Source organism: Manis pentadactyla, chromosome 6 (assembly GCF_030020395.1).
Source record: "Manis pentadactyla isolate mManPen7 chromosome 6, mManPen7.hap1, whole genome shotgun sequence".
NCBI classification, from domain to species: Eukaryota; Metazoa; Chordata; class Mammalia; order Pholidota; family Manidae; genus Manis; species Manis pentadactyla.
In genome coordinates this window covers 28372084-28386024 of record NC_080024.1, presented here as the reverse complement: position 1 = coordinate 28386024, position 13941 = coordinate 28372084, and the positions used below count along the sequence as shown (strand labels likewise).

General features: G+C 38.9%; 1 protein-coding gene across 1 annotated transcript in view; it reads left to right on the top strand.

Annotated features, from left to right (window-relative positions):
- The first annotated feature begins 359 nt into the window (after nt 1-359).
- The window catches only part of LOC118925491 (parathyroid hormone 2 receptor), a 91598-nt gene continuing 78016 nt past the window's right edge, over nt 360-13941 (top strand). The window contains exon 1 of the mRNA XM_057503626.1: nt 360-681. Within this exon, the coding sequence (XP_057359609.1) occupies nt 607-681 (75 nt within the window). The 5' untranslated portion in view covers nt 360-606. The remainder of the gene's footprint in view (nt 682-13941) is intronic.

Here is a 13941-nt window from a genome sequence, read left to right as displayed (position 1 = left end):
TGGATAGATCACTTGAATAGAGTAAATTTTAAAAATATTGATCATAAGGTGCAGTATATGGCTTATTTTAGTTCATAAACATCTAATAGTTCGGGGTATCCTTTTTGCTGTAGTGCGTGGTTTCTCAACATTGTCGCTGTGGCATTTCTGTCAGAAGCAGCTATCCTGTGGACTGTTGGATGTCTAGCAGCATCCTTAGCTTCTACCCACTACATGATAGTAACATACAATGTGACAAAATGTCTCCATACATTGCCAGATGACCCCAGGGGAACCCCAGGGGAACAACTCTGCCACTAGCCCAGCAGCCCGGGACAGAGCGCCGGGAAGCACAGACGTGCAGGCTGGCAGCGGCGGCAGCGGCGCCCCGAGTCGGTCGCCCTCGGGTCCGCCTCGAGGGCCGGCCCAGCCCCTGTCCCTGGAGCCCCGCCCGAGTCGCGGCGCGCAGGACGCGGGGCCCAGGCGCGCGGGTGCTGTCAGCCCGGCCCCGGCTTCCTCGGCCGCCAGCCCGGCGCCCGCCGTCCCCGCAACGCCGCGAGTTCGCCCCACGCCCGCCGACGTGCGCGTGAGGAGCTTCCCCCGCTCCGCGGTCAGGCCGGGCCGGGCATGGCCGCGCCGGGGGCCTCGGCCCGCGTCTGGGGGTGGCTGCTGCTCGGCGGCTGCGTCCTCGCCGGAGCCCAGGTAAGAGCCCGCGCCCCGTGCCCCGCGCCCCGCGCCCCTGCTTCCCGGAGCCTCCGGGCGGGCCGGGGGCCGGGGAGCCGGAGAGGAGAGGAGGGCGCGGGGCGCTCACACCACCCCCCACGCTGACACCCCCCCACTGACACCCCCATTAACACCCCCACACGCTGACACACTCCTACTAACACCCCCACGCTAACACCCCCCCATTAACACCCCCACTAACAGCCCCACACGCTGACACCCCCACACTCTAACACCCCCCCACACACTAACACCCCCACAAACTAACACACCCCCACTAACACCCCCACACACTAACACGCTCCCACTAACACCCCCACACTAACATCCATTCACACACACACACTAACACCCCACACGGACACACTAACACATGGGCACGCATCCGGCAGGGTGTAACAGGCATTTAGTGTTGCTGTAAAGGTACACTTTAGGTGAGTGATGTTCTGGGGTGGGCACCGTTCAGACCGGCTTCTCGGCATCTACAAAGTAGGGGAATATTTATGAACAACGAGGTTCTGGATCAGGAGGGCGAGACAAGGAGGTGAAGGAACTTTTCTTACTCTTAGACTCCTTGGTCCCCATTTAATCCGAATTATTTTTGTCTGCTGACAATTTACTGCCATTTTTGAGCACATAAAACTTCCAGGGTGGATGGCGATCACCGTCTGAAAGGATCACTGGCTCTTCCCCATACAGAATCACCTATCGCTAAAGCGAAAAGACTAGACCGAAAAGTTTGTGTTAAATAAAGCTCAGTTAAGAATAAGTGGTAGTTGTCATTTTGTACTGCTGATATCGTTTAGAGATTTCTGGGTTATCGTTCACAACGGAGCCTCTCTAATGTCAAGCCATACTTCCTCTGCACATTTCCTTTGAGTCTAATAAAATGTAGGGTTTCCACTCAGCTTTTCAGATGAGCTTGAAAGAGATGCGTGTAGTGGTAGATGTAATGCAGTTTCAGAGCTCTGTGAATTTAAATTCAATCAACGTTACTCCTCGATCCTGTTCAGTAGGGGGCGCAACGTGACCGTCCTACGAAGCCCTAAGTGGGGTTAGTTTTTGTTGCTTTTTGAATTCTTTCACCATGAGAAAATTAAGGCATTGATTTATGCACTGATACTACCTAAACTTAATACTATGTTCTTGTCTTTCAGATGACCAGTTTAAATTTCAATTATTCTAAAAGCAAAATTGTTTTTTAATCACATAACCACCTAACCACATAAATTAAATAGTGCCCTGCTAAATATTGGGCTTTACCTACCATGACTAGGATATTTCCTGTAAACTTTTTCTGTTAAAACAATCAAATGATATGTATGTTATACGTTGACTGATTAGCAAAGGATGAGTAGAAGTAGGTATGTTCAAACCTGAAAATTTCACCAAGTTAGCAGAAAGAATATTGAATGAGTGGGGAAAACAAACCAACGAACCTAGGAATTTGGTGACAGTAACATAACTCTGGGATCTCTAATGTATTTCATGGATTTTCTATCTCATTAGATATTTGGGCAATATGTTTAAAAACACTGTTTCATTGTATAAGGGGCAAATGAACACTCATTAATTTTATTCTGTGTTTTAGATTCCTGTTTCTAAGGAGATGGGAAGATATTGATTAGTACCACAGAAACAAAAATCACTATGAGGTTGTGTGCAGAATATTTCCTTTCCTTTTAGCTTTCAGTAAGACAGTCAGGACATTGAACACTTTTTCTATAATTATGAACCAGGTTTCACAACTTTGGCATTATTGGCATTTGGGGCTGTGTAATTCTTTGTTGTGGGGACTGTCTTGTACATTGTAGGTTATTTAAGAGCTTTCCTGTCCTCTTTCCACTGCACGCCAGCAGTACACCTGCTCTCCCCCTCCTGCCCAGCTGTGACAACCAGAACTGTCTCTAGATATCGCCAAATGTCCCTTGGGAGGCAAAATTGGTTGAGACCCACTGTTTTAAACTGACTTCCATTTATGTTTGTAGATTAAGAATTATATGAAGTGACAGTTTGTAATATATATTACATTTTTGGCACTTTAAACAAAAGCTGAAAGTTAAAGTGATTTACACTAATACATTGAAGCCTCTGATCTTCATTTTCTTCATCTTCATTCCCAGCTAATATATATATCAGTCATTTAAAAATTTTTGTTAATAGAAAAACAGAGGGAACTCATATAAGTAGCTTGTGTGGAATATATGTTTAATATCCCATAAACATTGGATCACATCACAAAGAAGATAATATAGACTAGTATTCATCAACTGTTTTAAACATCTCTTTGGTGACATCTTTACCCAAGGGCAACCTCCTTGGGTATGAAACTTGACCTTTCTACTCTTAATCTGTGCAGTGAGGATGATGAGCTTCCAGTGTTGATTCAGAGTCGAGTGGAAAATGAGAAATCTCTTGGTGGCAGGTGGTGATAATCAGTGATGGTGTCTACTAACCTACTAAGTACCAATACTGTGCTAATCACTTCAATCTATTATTATTTAATTTTCATAGTAACTTTACAAGATAGGCACTTTAATTGGAGAAAATGGGGCTAAAAGATGTTAGATAATGTTCTCAAGTCACACAGCTAACAAGCAGAGTAGCCATGATTCACACTCTGGCTTCAACTCTGCAACCACCCCTCATATTGATACCCTCATTATATAGATCACTTGGACACTGCTTAGTTAAATTATGTATTTAATTTAACACATACCCTCTGTCCCAGCAATATCCACCCCTGAATATATACTCCAAAGAATTTCTCACATAGGTCCATCATGATTATTGCAGGAATTCTCTGCTGTTAGGAGAGTTGGAGACAATCTGGCTGTTCATAATGGGCATCTATGTAGTAAAAGCAATAGAGTCAATGTACATAAAGCAACACGAGTGACATCTTTCAAACAGGATAAGATATGGCACAGAAACATGAAATATATGATGTAATGTAATATCATCTACATATATTAAAATATACACACGTAACACAGCAGTATGTATTGTGTAAACATGAGATAAAAGATGTATGTATATGTATTTCATATAAATGGTTGCAGTGGGAAGGTAGCAGAGTAGGATTGGGGTGCAGAGATAAAAAGGGATAGACAGATAAATAAATAAATAAATAAAGCAAGTCAGCCTGCATTCTGTATCCCAACCTCTGTGTTAATTGGAAATTGTGGAGATAATACATGGAACTACCAACAAGCCATTAGTGGTAGATTTAAGAATGAGGACATAATTGGACACGGGCAGCTTCTCCAAGGCGGTAAGGAAGAGGACTGTTGTTAGCAACACCAAATGGAAACCTGACTGCTGACTGTCTGTATTGTGCTTATTTCCACAAGCATTGCTTGTGAACCTGTTGGTTGCTTGGTTCTTTTGTATTAGCATCAGAACAGTTTCCATTTGCCTTCTAGGTATAGGACAGCCTTGTATCCCTGAGGTGGCGGACTTCTCAGTGACTATGCTAATTGTGGGTAGTCTCTTCAGCCCCTTATCTTAGAAGCAGCAGGAAGCCAGATGCAGCCTTCTCTTGGCAATGCACATAGAGAAGGTTTCATTTCCTCAGAACTTCCTCAATTCTTTGTGAATAAAAATAGAACATTTTCAGCTAACATTCATACCTTCCCTTTATTTTCTTCCTGAGCTTCAATTAGTTTTGTCATATACTAGAATCCGTGTCCTTTCTTTCCTCTCTGGTTTTTGCCTTTTCTCTGGGTTATTCTTTAAATCTTTAAATGACGATGTGACTTCAGGCAGCTCATTTCACCTCTTTTAGCCTCCATTTCCTTCTTTCTAAAATGAGGGCAATAATGGCATTTACCTCATAGAATGTGAGAGTACTGAATTTAAAAATACACAAACAAACAAAAGCCTTAAGGGGGCTGACGATGAAGATGTCAACTCTTTTCTTCTATTCGTAGATAAGTAAAGGCTTTTTAATGGAATGATTATTAGATGAGATTATTTCTAAACAATGGGGAGCCACTGAAGGCTTGTAAGTGGTGTGTGGGCATGAGTTTTGCAAGGCTATTCTGTCTGCAACATTCTTCTATTTCTTATGGTCTCTCCTTCAGAACCCATCTGCATTTTGACTGCAATTGAACATTTTACTCATAATACTGATAGATGACAAAATTTTACATTTATTAACATGAGTACTTAATATCTATCTATTCCTTTGAAGAAGTCATTCTGAAGACAGCAACTGATCAGAAAGCAGTTGCAGCCATCCTGGTAATTACTGGTGTGTCCTTAAAGAAGGGGAGATGCAAGAGTGCAGATGGATTCAAGAGATATTTAGAAGGTACATTTAGCTGAAGGAAGAGTGGATTGGGGCAGATATGACAAATTAAAATTTTAGCTAAACTGAGTGTGGCTGTGCCTGTGAGATATGTAGTAGATGGTGGGATATTGGATTTTAGAGTTTAAGATTTCGTTCTAGATTTAGCACCATCACTTTATAGGTACCTGAAACCACATATGTGAATGATATTCTCAATGGGAGGATAATGGAATTAAAAGGGCAGGCTAACTTGCTTAAAAAAGGGTATGAAGATTGGTTTTCTATAAGATTACCCCTGTATTGTAAATTCACAGGGGGAAGTGGGCTAATAAACAATTTGAAACCTTCTGTGGCAGTTAGCATGGTATTCGGGGTAGTAGGTTCTCCATAAATGTTTGAATAAGCTAATTTGTATTTCTTTTGTTTCAAGAATATTCATCCTCTTTGAGCACAGTTGGAACTCAAGTCTCTAACCATTTACTTCCGTTCTAATTTAAAAAGGTCATTCTATTCTAAGGAGGAGAGGTGGCTGCCCTGGGTACAAACGATGCAGCACCACCTGCATCTGGTCACGAAAATGGAGAGAAGAGCGCTGCTGGTCTCTAAGGGAGTTTGAAGTTCTCAGAACTCTCTTGTATTAGTAAATGACAAACAAGCAGGCTAAGTGTTGAGCTTATCAGGTATTCCACTGGCTGATGGAATTTTGTAGACTATCAAAGAAAGTAAACCATAGCTTTCTGGAACAGGAGAGCACTTTCCACAATGGTTAAGATTATGGACTTTGATATCAGAACTGAATTTGGAACCTGCAATTCCTACACTCTAGCTGTTACTTAACATCTCAAAAACTCAGTTTCTTCATTTGAAAAATGGGGATGACCTAAGGCCAAAGTCATTGAGTTGGTGTGTCTGGATTACATGAAACATCAGCAAAAGCGTTTACTATAGTGCCTGTTCCAGAGAGTGCTCCCTATGTTAGCCATCATTGTCAGCATCACCATTGTGGCTTCTACCATATTTTCTAATTAGCCATTGCTGGTATAGTGAATCTATTATTTTTATTTACTGATTCATACCAACCAAGTTTATTCCTACACAGTAATAATTTTCTCCAATATCCCTGTGTTATTTCTTTTTACCTTGTCTTATCGTATTAGCTAAAACTCCCAATATAATGCTGAATGGTAGTAATTATTGCAGCCATTTTGTTTTGTTTCTTACTTCAATGGGACTGCTTCTATAGATCTACTACTAAATATATTTGCTCATGCTACATCATTGCTAATTTTGTCAAGTGATTAAATGTAAAGCTAATATAGACAGTTCTGAATTACAATATGTATGATTTTTTTATTGAAGTATAATTGAGATACAATATTATGTGGGTTTCGAGTAGACAATATAGTGATTCAACAATTATATACATTGTTAAATCTCACCCCAACTAGTGTAGTTACTATCTGTCAACACAGAAGGGTATTATAGAACCAGTGACTATATTCTCTATGCTGTTCTTTCATCCCAGTGACTGATTTATATTATGAGTGAGGTTTTGTCTTTTTATTCCTTTCATTTATTTCATCCACCCACCCCAAACCCTCCTGCATGGTAACTACCAGTCACTTCTCAGTGTCTATGACTCTACTGCTGTTTTGTTCATTTTGTTTTGTTTTGTTTTCAGATTCCACAAATAAGTGAAATCCTATGGTATTTGTCTTTTCCACCTGGCTTATTTCACATAGCATAATACCCTCTAGGTCCATCCATGTTGTCACAAATGACAGGATTTCTTTCTTTTTTATGGCTGAATAATATTGGATTCTGCATATGTACCACTTCTTCTTTATCCATTCACTTGTTTACAGGCACTTTGGTTGCTTCCATATGTTGGATATATTGCAAATAATGCAGCAATAAGCATAGGGGTGCATGTATCTTTTTGAATCAGAGATTTTGTTTTCTTCAGGTAAATTCCTAGAAGTGGAATTATTGGGTCATATGGTATTTCTATTTTTAGTTTTTTAAAGACCCTCCGTACTGCTTCCCACAGTGTCTGTACCAATTTACATTCCCACCAACAGTGTAGGAGGGTTTCCCTTTCTCCTCATCCTCACCAACACTTATTTCTTGTCTTTTGGAGTGACCATTCTGACTGGTGTGACAAGATATCTCATTATGGTTTTGCTTTGCATTTCCCTGGTGATTAGCGATGTGAAACATTTTTTCATTTGCCTTCAACGTGTATGGTTTTATTTTAAAGTCATAAATGACATATTATTTCTTTAAAAAATATGTCACATTAGTTGTATTGATGTCCTGCCAATGATATTGGACTGCTTGGGGGCAAGAACTGATTCTGAATACTTTTTCTACAGTGTATAGTACCCAGTAGATACTCATTAAATATTGATAAGTGCATGGTCATTGCTACAAAGGTCATTTGAATTAGCAAGTAAGTCAAATATTCTTAGTAATAATAAGATACATATTGATAAATTAACATATCTAGCAAACACACAAAAATTTTGTTTAATACTATTTGGCCAATTATTTTTATGACAATATTGGAACAGACTTATATGTGTAATTAAGGTAATAAGATAAACTTCTATTCTTTCATGAAACCATTCACATCAAATTGCAAACTGGATGAAATTTCCTAAATAAGAATAATTTATACTACTTGTCACTTTCCTTACCTATATAACCAGGCTAAGTCTATGTTCTCTGAGAAAGAAATTTTCAGTTATTTTTTAAATACATTTTTCTGAGAATAAAGATCGTGTTTAACAATGCATTTAAACCAATTTTGTGGTCTCTAAGCCTTGCATATTCTGCCTACACCACAAGAGAATCTGCCTTCAGGAAAGTGCTCATCCATATAACGAGTACTAAGGTGGAATTTCTCTTTACAACATGTATTCGGGCACATTTTTTAGATAAATGAAGTCTGTAAGACACAGCATCCAGAAGCTTTTGATATTCATGTAAGCAAAACTTAAGCACCATTTTCATGTTGATTAAATTGAGCTTAAAGATATCTAAAATTTGTAAGAAATCTTGAGTAAACATGTGAGGCTTTCTTGGAGTCTCAAAAATGCCTTTTAAAATCAACCAGAAACACATGGCATACTTCTGTGTCCCACTAGATTGGTAATATATGACATTTTGTTTGTGAGTCTATTGCACTTTTTACCACCCATGATAATTGTGTAATAAGTGGTGTCTGAGAGCCACATTATACCTCCCAACCTACTGAAGGGCCCAATCCATGGCTTGGATTTATTTTATATCTGTCTTCTGCTACAGTGTCTATAGATAGGGTCTTGCCCATGAAAGGTCTCAATAAATACCTGTAGAATAAATAAGCTCAACAATCCTTGCTGCTAAAACAGCAGTCACTGTAGAATGAGTAGGTGCCCTCCAATTAATATTCTTTCTCTCTAGATCTTCTCATTTTCAATTCAGTAAAATCACATTGGAGTACTAAGTATTATGTCTTCTATGCAGGCTCTTAAAGTACTGAAGACATGGCCCTGTCCTACAAGGAGCTTCTGTTCTAGAGGAAGAGGCAGATTGCCAGTAACACGAAGGGGAGCTGTGTTCTGACTTCTGTCTCCCTTTCTACCACCTCTGTTTATTCTCCTTCCTTCTAATGTATCTCGTCTGTCTTATATTCCCATATTTGTGCAGTGTAGACGATAGATCTCCAATTAGAGTGGGACAGGCCTGCCTGGTCTCCGCCAAAGCTTTCTCATGCTCAGCATCCTTCTTACTTTTTTCTTCACCTAGTTTATTTTAGTCAAATATATTTAGATGGTGATGCAGTGGTCATAATAGCATTTATATGGTGCTCACTGTATAAAGGAATGTAGTGAAATACCCTATACGCATTACTTTCTTTAATCCTTACAACAACCATATGAAGAAGGTATTAAGCATTTTTATTGGCTCTTCAACAGTCATTCCATTCCTCACCAATTTTATGGTAAACAAGGACTGTGGTAAAGTAAGGATACACTGTGAAAAAAATTCAAAACTGAAAATCCCTTCCTTTGTGAATTTTATCTTCTCTCATTCTCCTGAGGCCGGCTCTGCCTGTGAAATCAGGTACATGTGCCAAGAAATTTCCTCCTATTATCTAGTTAAGTGTATAATTGGCACAAATTTACCTTGAAAACAAAATAAGGTTTGCACTTGAATTACACAGATATGGGAAGACAAAGACTACCTTACCTATTGAACGACATCTCCCTATTTAAGTTGAAGCTGTGCTAGATGAGTAAGTCCTAGAGGCCTGCTGTACAATATAGTGCTTATAGTTAGCAATGTAGTATCGTGCACTTCAACATTTGTTAAGAGGACAAATCTTATGTTAGCTGTTCTTAACACCACAGAAAGAACAAACACACAAATAGGAAGGCTCACAAAGGCACTTTGGGAGATGTTGGAGACATCCATTACCTTGATTTTGGTGATGGTATCATGAGTGTTTGCATATGTACAAACCCATCAAATTGAACACATTAAATATGTCTAGTTCTTTGTATATCACTTATACGTCAATAAAGCTGTTAAAAAAATAGAATACCTTACCTAACAACAGCAATAATAAAACCCTAAAACAGGGTGAGGTGGCAGAAGGTGGTCAAAAGGTATGAACTTCCAGTTGCAAAATGAATGCCCTGGGATGTAATGAGTAGCATGGAGACTATAGTCACAATACTGTATTACACATTTGGAAGTTGCTAATTAAGTAGATCTTAAAAGTTCTAATCACAAGAAAAAAAATTTTGTACCTGTGCATGGTGATGAATGTTAACTAGACTTATGTGATTATTTTACAATATATACAGATATCATTAAAGCAATCTACAGATTCAATGCAATCCCTATCAAAATACCAACAGTTTTCTTCAATGAACTGGAACAAATAGTTCAAAAATTCATATGGAACCACAAAAGACCCTGAATAACCAAAGCAATCCTTAGAAGGAAGAATAAAGTTGGGGGTGATTATGCTCCCCAACTTCAAGCTCTACTACAAAGCCACAGTAATAAAGACAATTTGGTACTAGCACAAGAACAGACCCATAGATCAATGGGACAGACTAGAGAGCCCAGACATAAACCCAACAATATATGGACAATTAATATAAGATAAAGAAGCCATGGACATAACAATGCGGAAATGACAGCCTCTTCAACAACTGGTGTTGGCAAAACTAGACAGCTACATGCAAGAGAATGAAACTGGATTATTGTTTAACCCCATACACAAAAGTAAACTCAAAATGAATCAAAGACCTGAATATAAATCATGAAACCATAAAACTCTTGGAAGACAACATAGGCAAAAATCTCTTGAATATGAACATGAGCAACTTTTTCCTGAAGGCATCTCCTTGGGAAAGGGAAACAAAATAAAAAATGAACAAATGGGACTACATCATGCTAAAAAGCTTCTGTACAGCACAGGACACCGTCAGCAGAACAAAAAGGTATCCTACAGTATGGGAGAATATATTTGTAAATGATATATCCAACAAGGGGTTAACATCCAAAATATATAAAGAACTCACATGCCTCAACACCCACAAAGCAAATAACCCTATTAAAAAATGAGCGGAGGAATGAACAGACACTTCTCCAAAGAAGAAATTCAGATGGCCAACAGGCACATGAGAAGATGCTCCACATCGCTAATTATCAGGGAAATGCAAATTAAAACCACAATGAGGTATCACCTCACACCAGTTAGGATGGCCAACATGGAAAAGACTAGGAACAACAAATGCTGGCAAGGATGTGGAGAAAGGGGAACCCTCCTACACTGCTGGTGGGAATGTAAGCTAGTTCAACCATTGTGGAAAGCAGTATGGAGGTTCCTCAAAAAACTCAAAATGCAAATACCATTTGACCCTGGAATTCCACTCCTAGGAATTTACCCTAAGAATGCAGGAGCCCAGTTTGAAGAAGACATATGCATCCCTATGTTTATCACAACACTATTTACAATAGCCAAGAAATGGAAGCAACCTAAGTGTCCATCAGTAGATGAATGGATAAAGAAGAGGTGGTACATATACACAATGGAATATTATTCAGCCATAAGAAGAAAACAAATCCTACCATTTGCAACAACATGGATGGAGCTAGAGGGTATTATGCTCAGTGAAATAAGCCAGGCGGAGAAAGACAAATACCAAATGATTTCACTCATATGTGAAGCATAAGAACAAAGCAAAAATGGAAGGAATGAAACAGCAGCAGAATCACAGAACCCAAGAATGGACTAACAGTTGCCAGAAGGAAAGGGACTGGAGCGGGTGGGTGGAAAGGGAGGGAGAAGGGGAATAAAGGGCATTACGATTAACACACATAATGTAGGTGGAGGGGGGCCACAGGGGAGGCAGTACAACACAGAGAAGGCAAGTAACAATTCTATAGCATCTTACTATGCTGATGGATAGTGACTGTAATGGGGTATGTGGTGGGGACTTGATAATGGGGGGAATCTAGTAACCACAATGTTGCTCATGTGATTGTATATTAATGATACCAAAAAGATATATATATATATATACACACACACACACAGATATCAAATCATTATGTTGTATATCTGGAACTAATATAATATATGCCAATTACATCTCAACTAAATGCAAGAGCAACAAAAAACACCCCAAAATCTCCTAACTTTCTCTTCATGACAATTCAATTCAGCAAGTATGTTGAGGGCCTCTCTTGTGACAGACACTGTGATAAACACTGGAAATACAAATACAGTAAAACACATGCTCACGTTTTCAAGGAGATCACGTTCAGCATTTTTAGAAATGTCTCTGAATTTGAATTAACATTTAAAAAACCTCCGAGTGACAATGGTTCCTTGGGGAGGGGAAATCAACCTGCTTCGTGTCTCTTCCTCATCTATCCAAAAGTTTGGGTCCCAAGTTACACTGATCTCAAACAATCTTGTCAAATATAGCCTTTTCCCTCCCCACCTCCCCCGTGTACTACGTTAAGTTTTCCTTTGTCTCCAGTAAGATCATATAGACTCTCACTTCTTACCCGTTTTGAATCTCTCTATTATTCTGAGATCTATTGACCAAATTGCCCACTACATCTTACCTTTTACTACTTTTTTCCTATTATTCGCTCAATCATCTAAGAACAGTTACACCTTGGCCTCCTCTTTTTCATCCTGAAAGCTAAATCTTACCTGATAGCCATATCTTTACATCGGAAATTAGGGAAACCAAACTTGAGTTGCAGTATTCACCCCTTTGTTGAGAGGCCATAGAAAATTGTTTAATTTGCAACTTCTCATAGTAATTTTCTTTTATCCTCTTAGTATACATGCATATTGTTACAGCTAATGAGTGCACAGAATTTCAACTATGTGAAACTTTACATTATAGCTCGTTGACCTCATTATTAATGGTGACTTTACCTCATTGATTTTGCTCAAAATTAGCCTCCTCGTTGCTGATGGATATCAACAATGTTACTTTTCCCAGCCACTCTTTCCCAGGATCCCACAGCTGTGCCAAATGATGGATGTGCTGCCCGTGGTGGTGACACTAGATGCAGATGGGTGGAATGCTGAGCACTGCACTTTGGCCCACAGCCTGATATTCTGTAATGTCAAAATTTCCAACTGCCTGAAGGAAATAATCTAATTGGTGATTTGTTATATCCCCAAACAGGTCAACACCGGTTTTTCTTTTTTGGGGGTGGGGAGGTTAGAGGAATTTACTTTTTATTTTCAAGATTTTTTAGGATGTACAACATGATTTTTAAAAGGCATCTAATGTGATAATTTAATATACATACACATTGTGAAATAATTACACCATCAAGGTAATTAGTACATCCATCATTTCACACAGTTACCTATTTTGGTCATAAGAACACTTAAGCAAATTTCAAATGTACAGTACAGTATTGTTAACTATAGTCACGGTGCTGTACATTAGATACCCAGAAATCATTTATCCCATTACTGAATGTTTGCACCTTTTGACAGACATCTCCTCACTCCTCCCACCCTGAGCTCCTTGCAACCACTGTTCTAGCCTCTCTCTGGTCCTAGGAGTTTGACTTTTTTAGGTTCCTCATGTAAGGTCATACATAATGTGTGATTTTGATTTTGATATTGGTGATGGGTATATCAACAATACCCCCAAACAGGGCCAAATCATCATTTAACAGTATGAATTCTTCCAATGCATGAGCATGGAACATCTTTGTGTTTATTTGTGTCTTCTTCAATTTCTTTCATCAACATATGAGGTCACATATATGAGGACATTTGTCTTTCTGTCATCACAGTTTTGACAGCACTAATCATTGTCCTCTTTCCTTTCCACATGAAATGTATTCCATTATAAAGCAGTGGTTCTATAGAATAGACTTGAATGATAGAGGCTGTACTGTGGGAGAACATTGTACTGGAAGACAAGAGACCTGGCTTTTAGTCTATGTTTCACTATAAGTGAGCTGGGTGGCCATAGATATATGAAACTCTGGGTCTCATTTCTCTGTATATGAAGAATAGAAGGTTTTGATCTCTAGTATATGCTAGAAATTCAGATTTCTTGAGATTATCAATACAGTTTTGGTATTAAAAATAAATTTATTGAAAGATGTATGTAAACATGAGTCCAAGTCAAAAACTGACCATTCTCATTTAGTCTTTGTCTATGTACATATTCAGTTAATACATACTCTTAGTTATATGATAAATGAAATTTTACATGTTACTTTTTCACATGACATACAGACCATATTTTTCCATTTTCCTACATCTTTTTTCCTGTTTTACACATTTTTTTCTCTTTCTTACTTCTCACCACCATCCGCCATCTCTAATCACACTCAGGTAACATGCATCCTTCTACCCCTTTCTCCTAAGTCATTTGATCATACAAAATAAA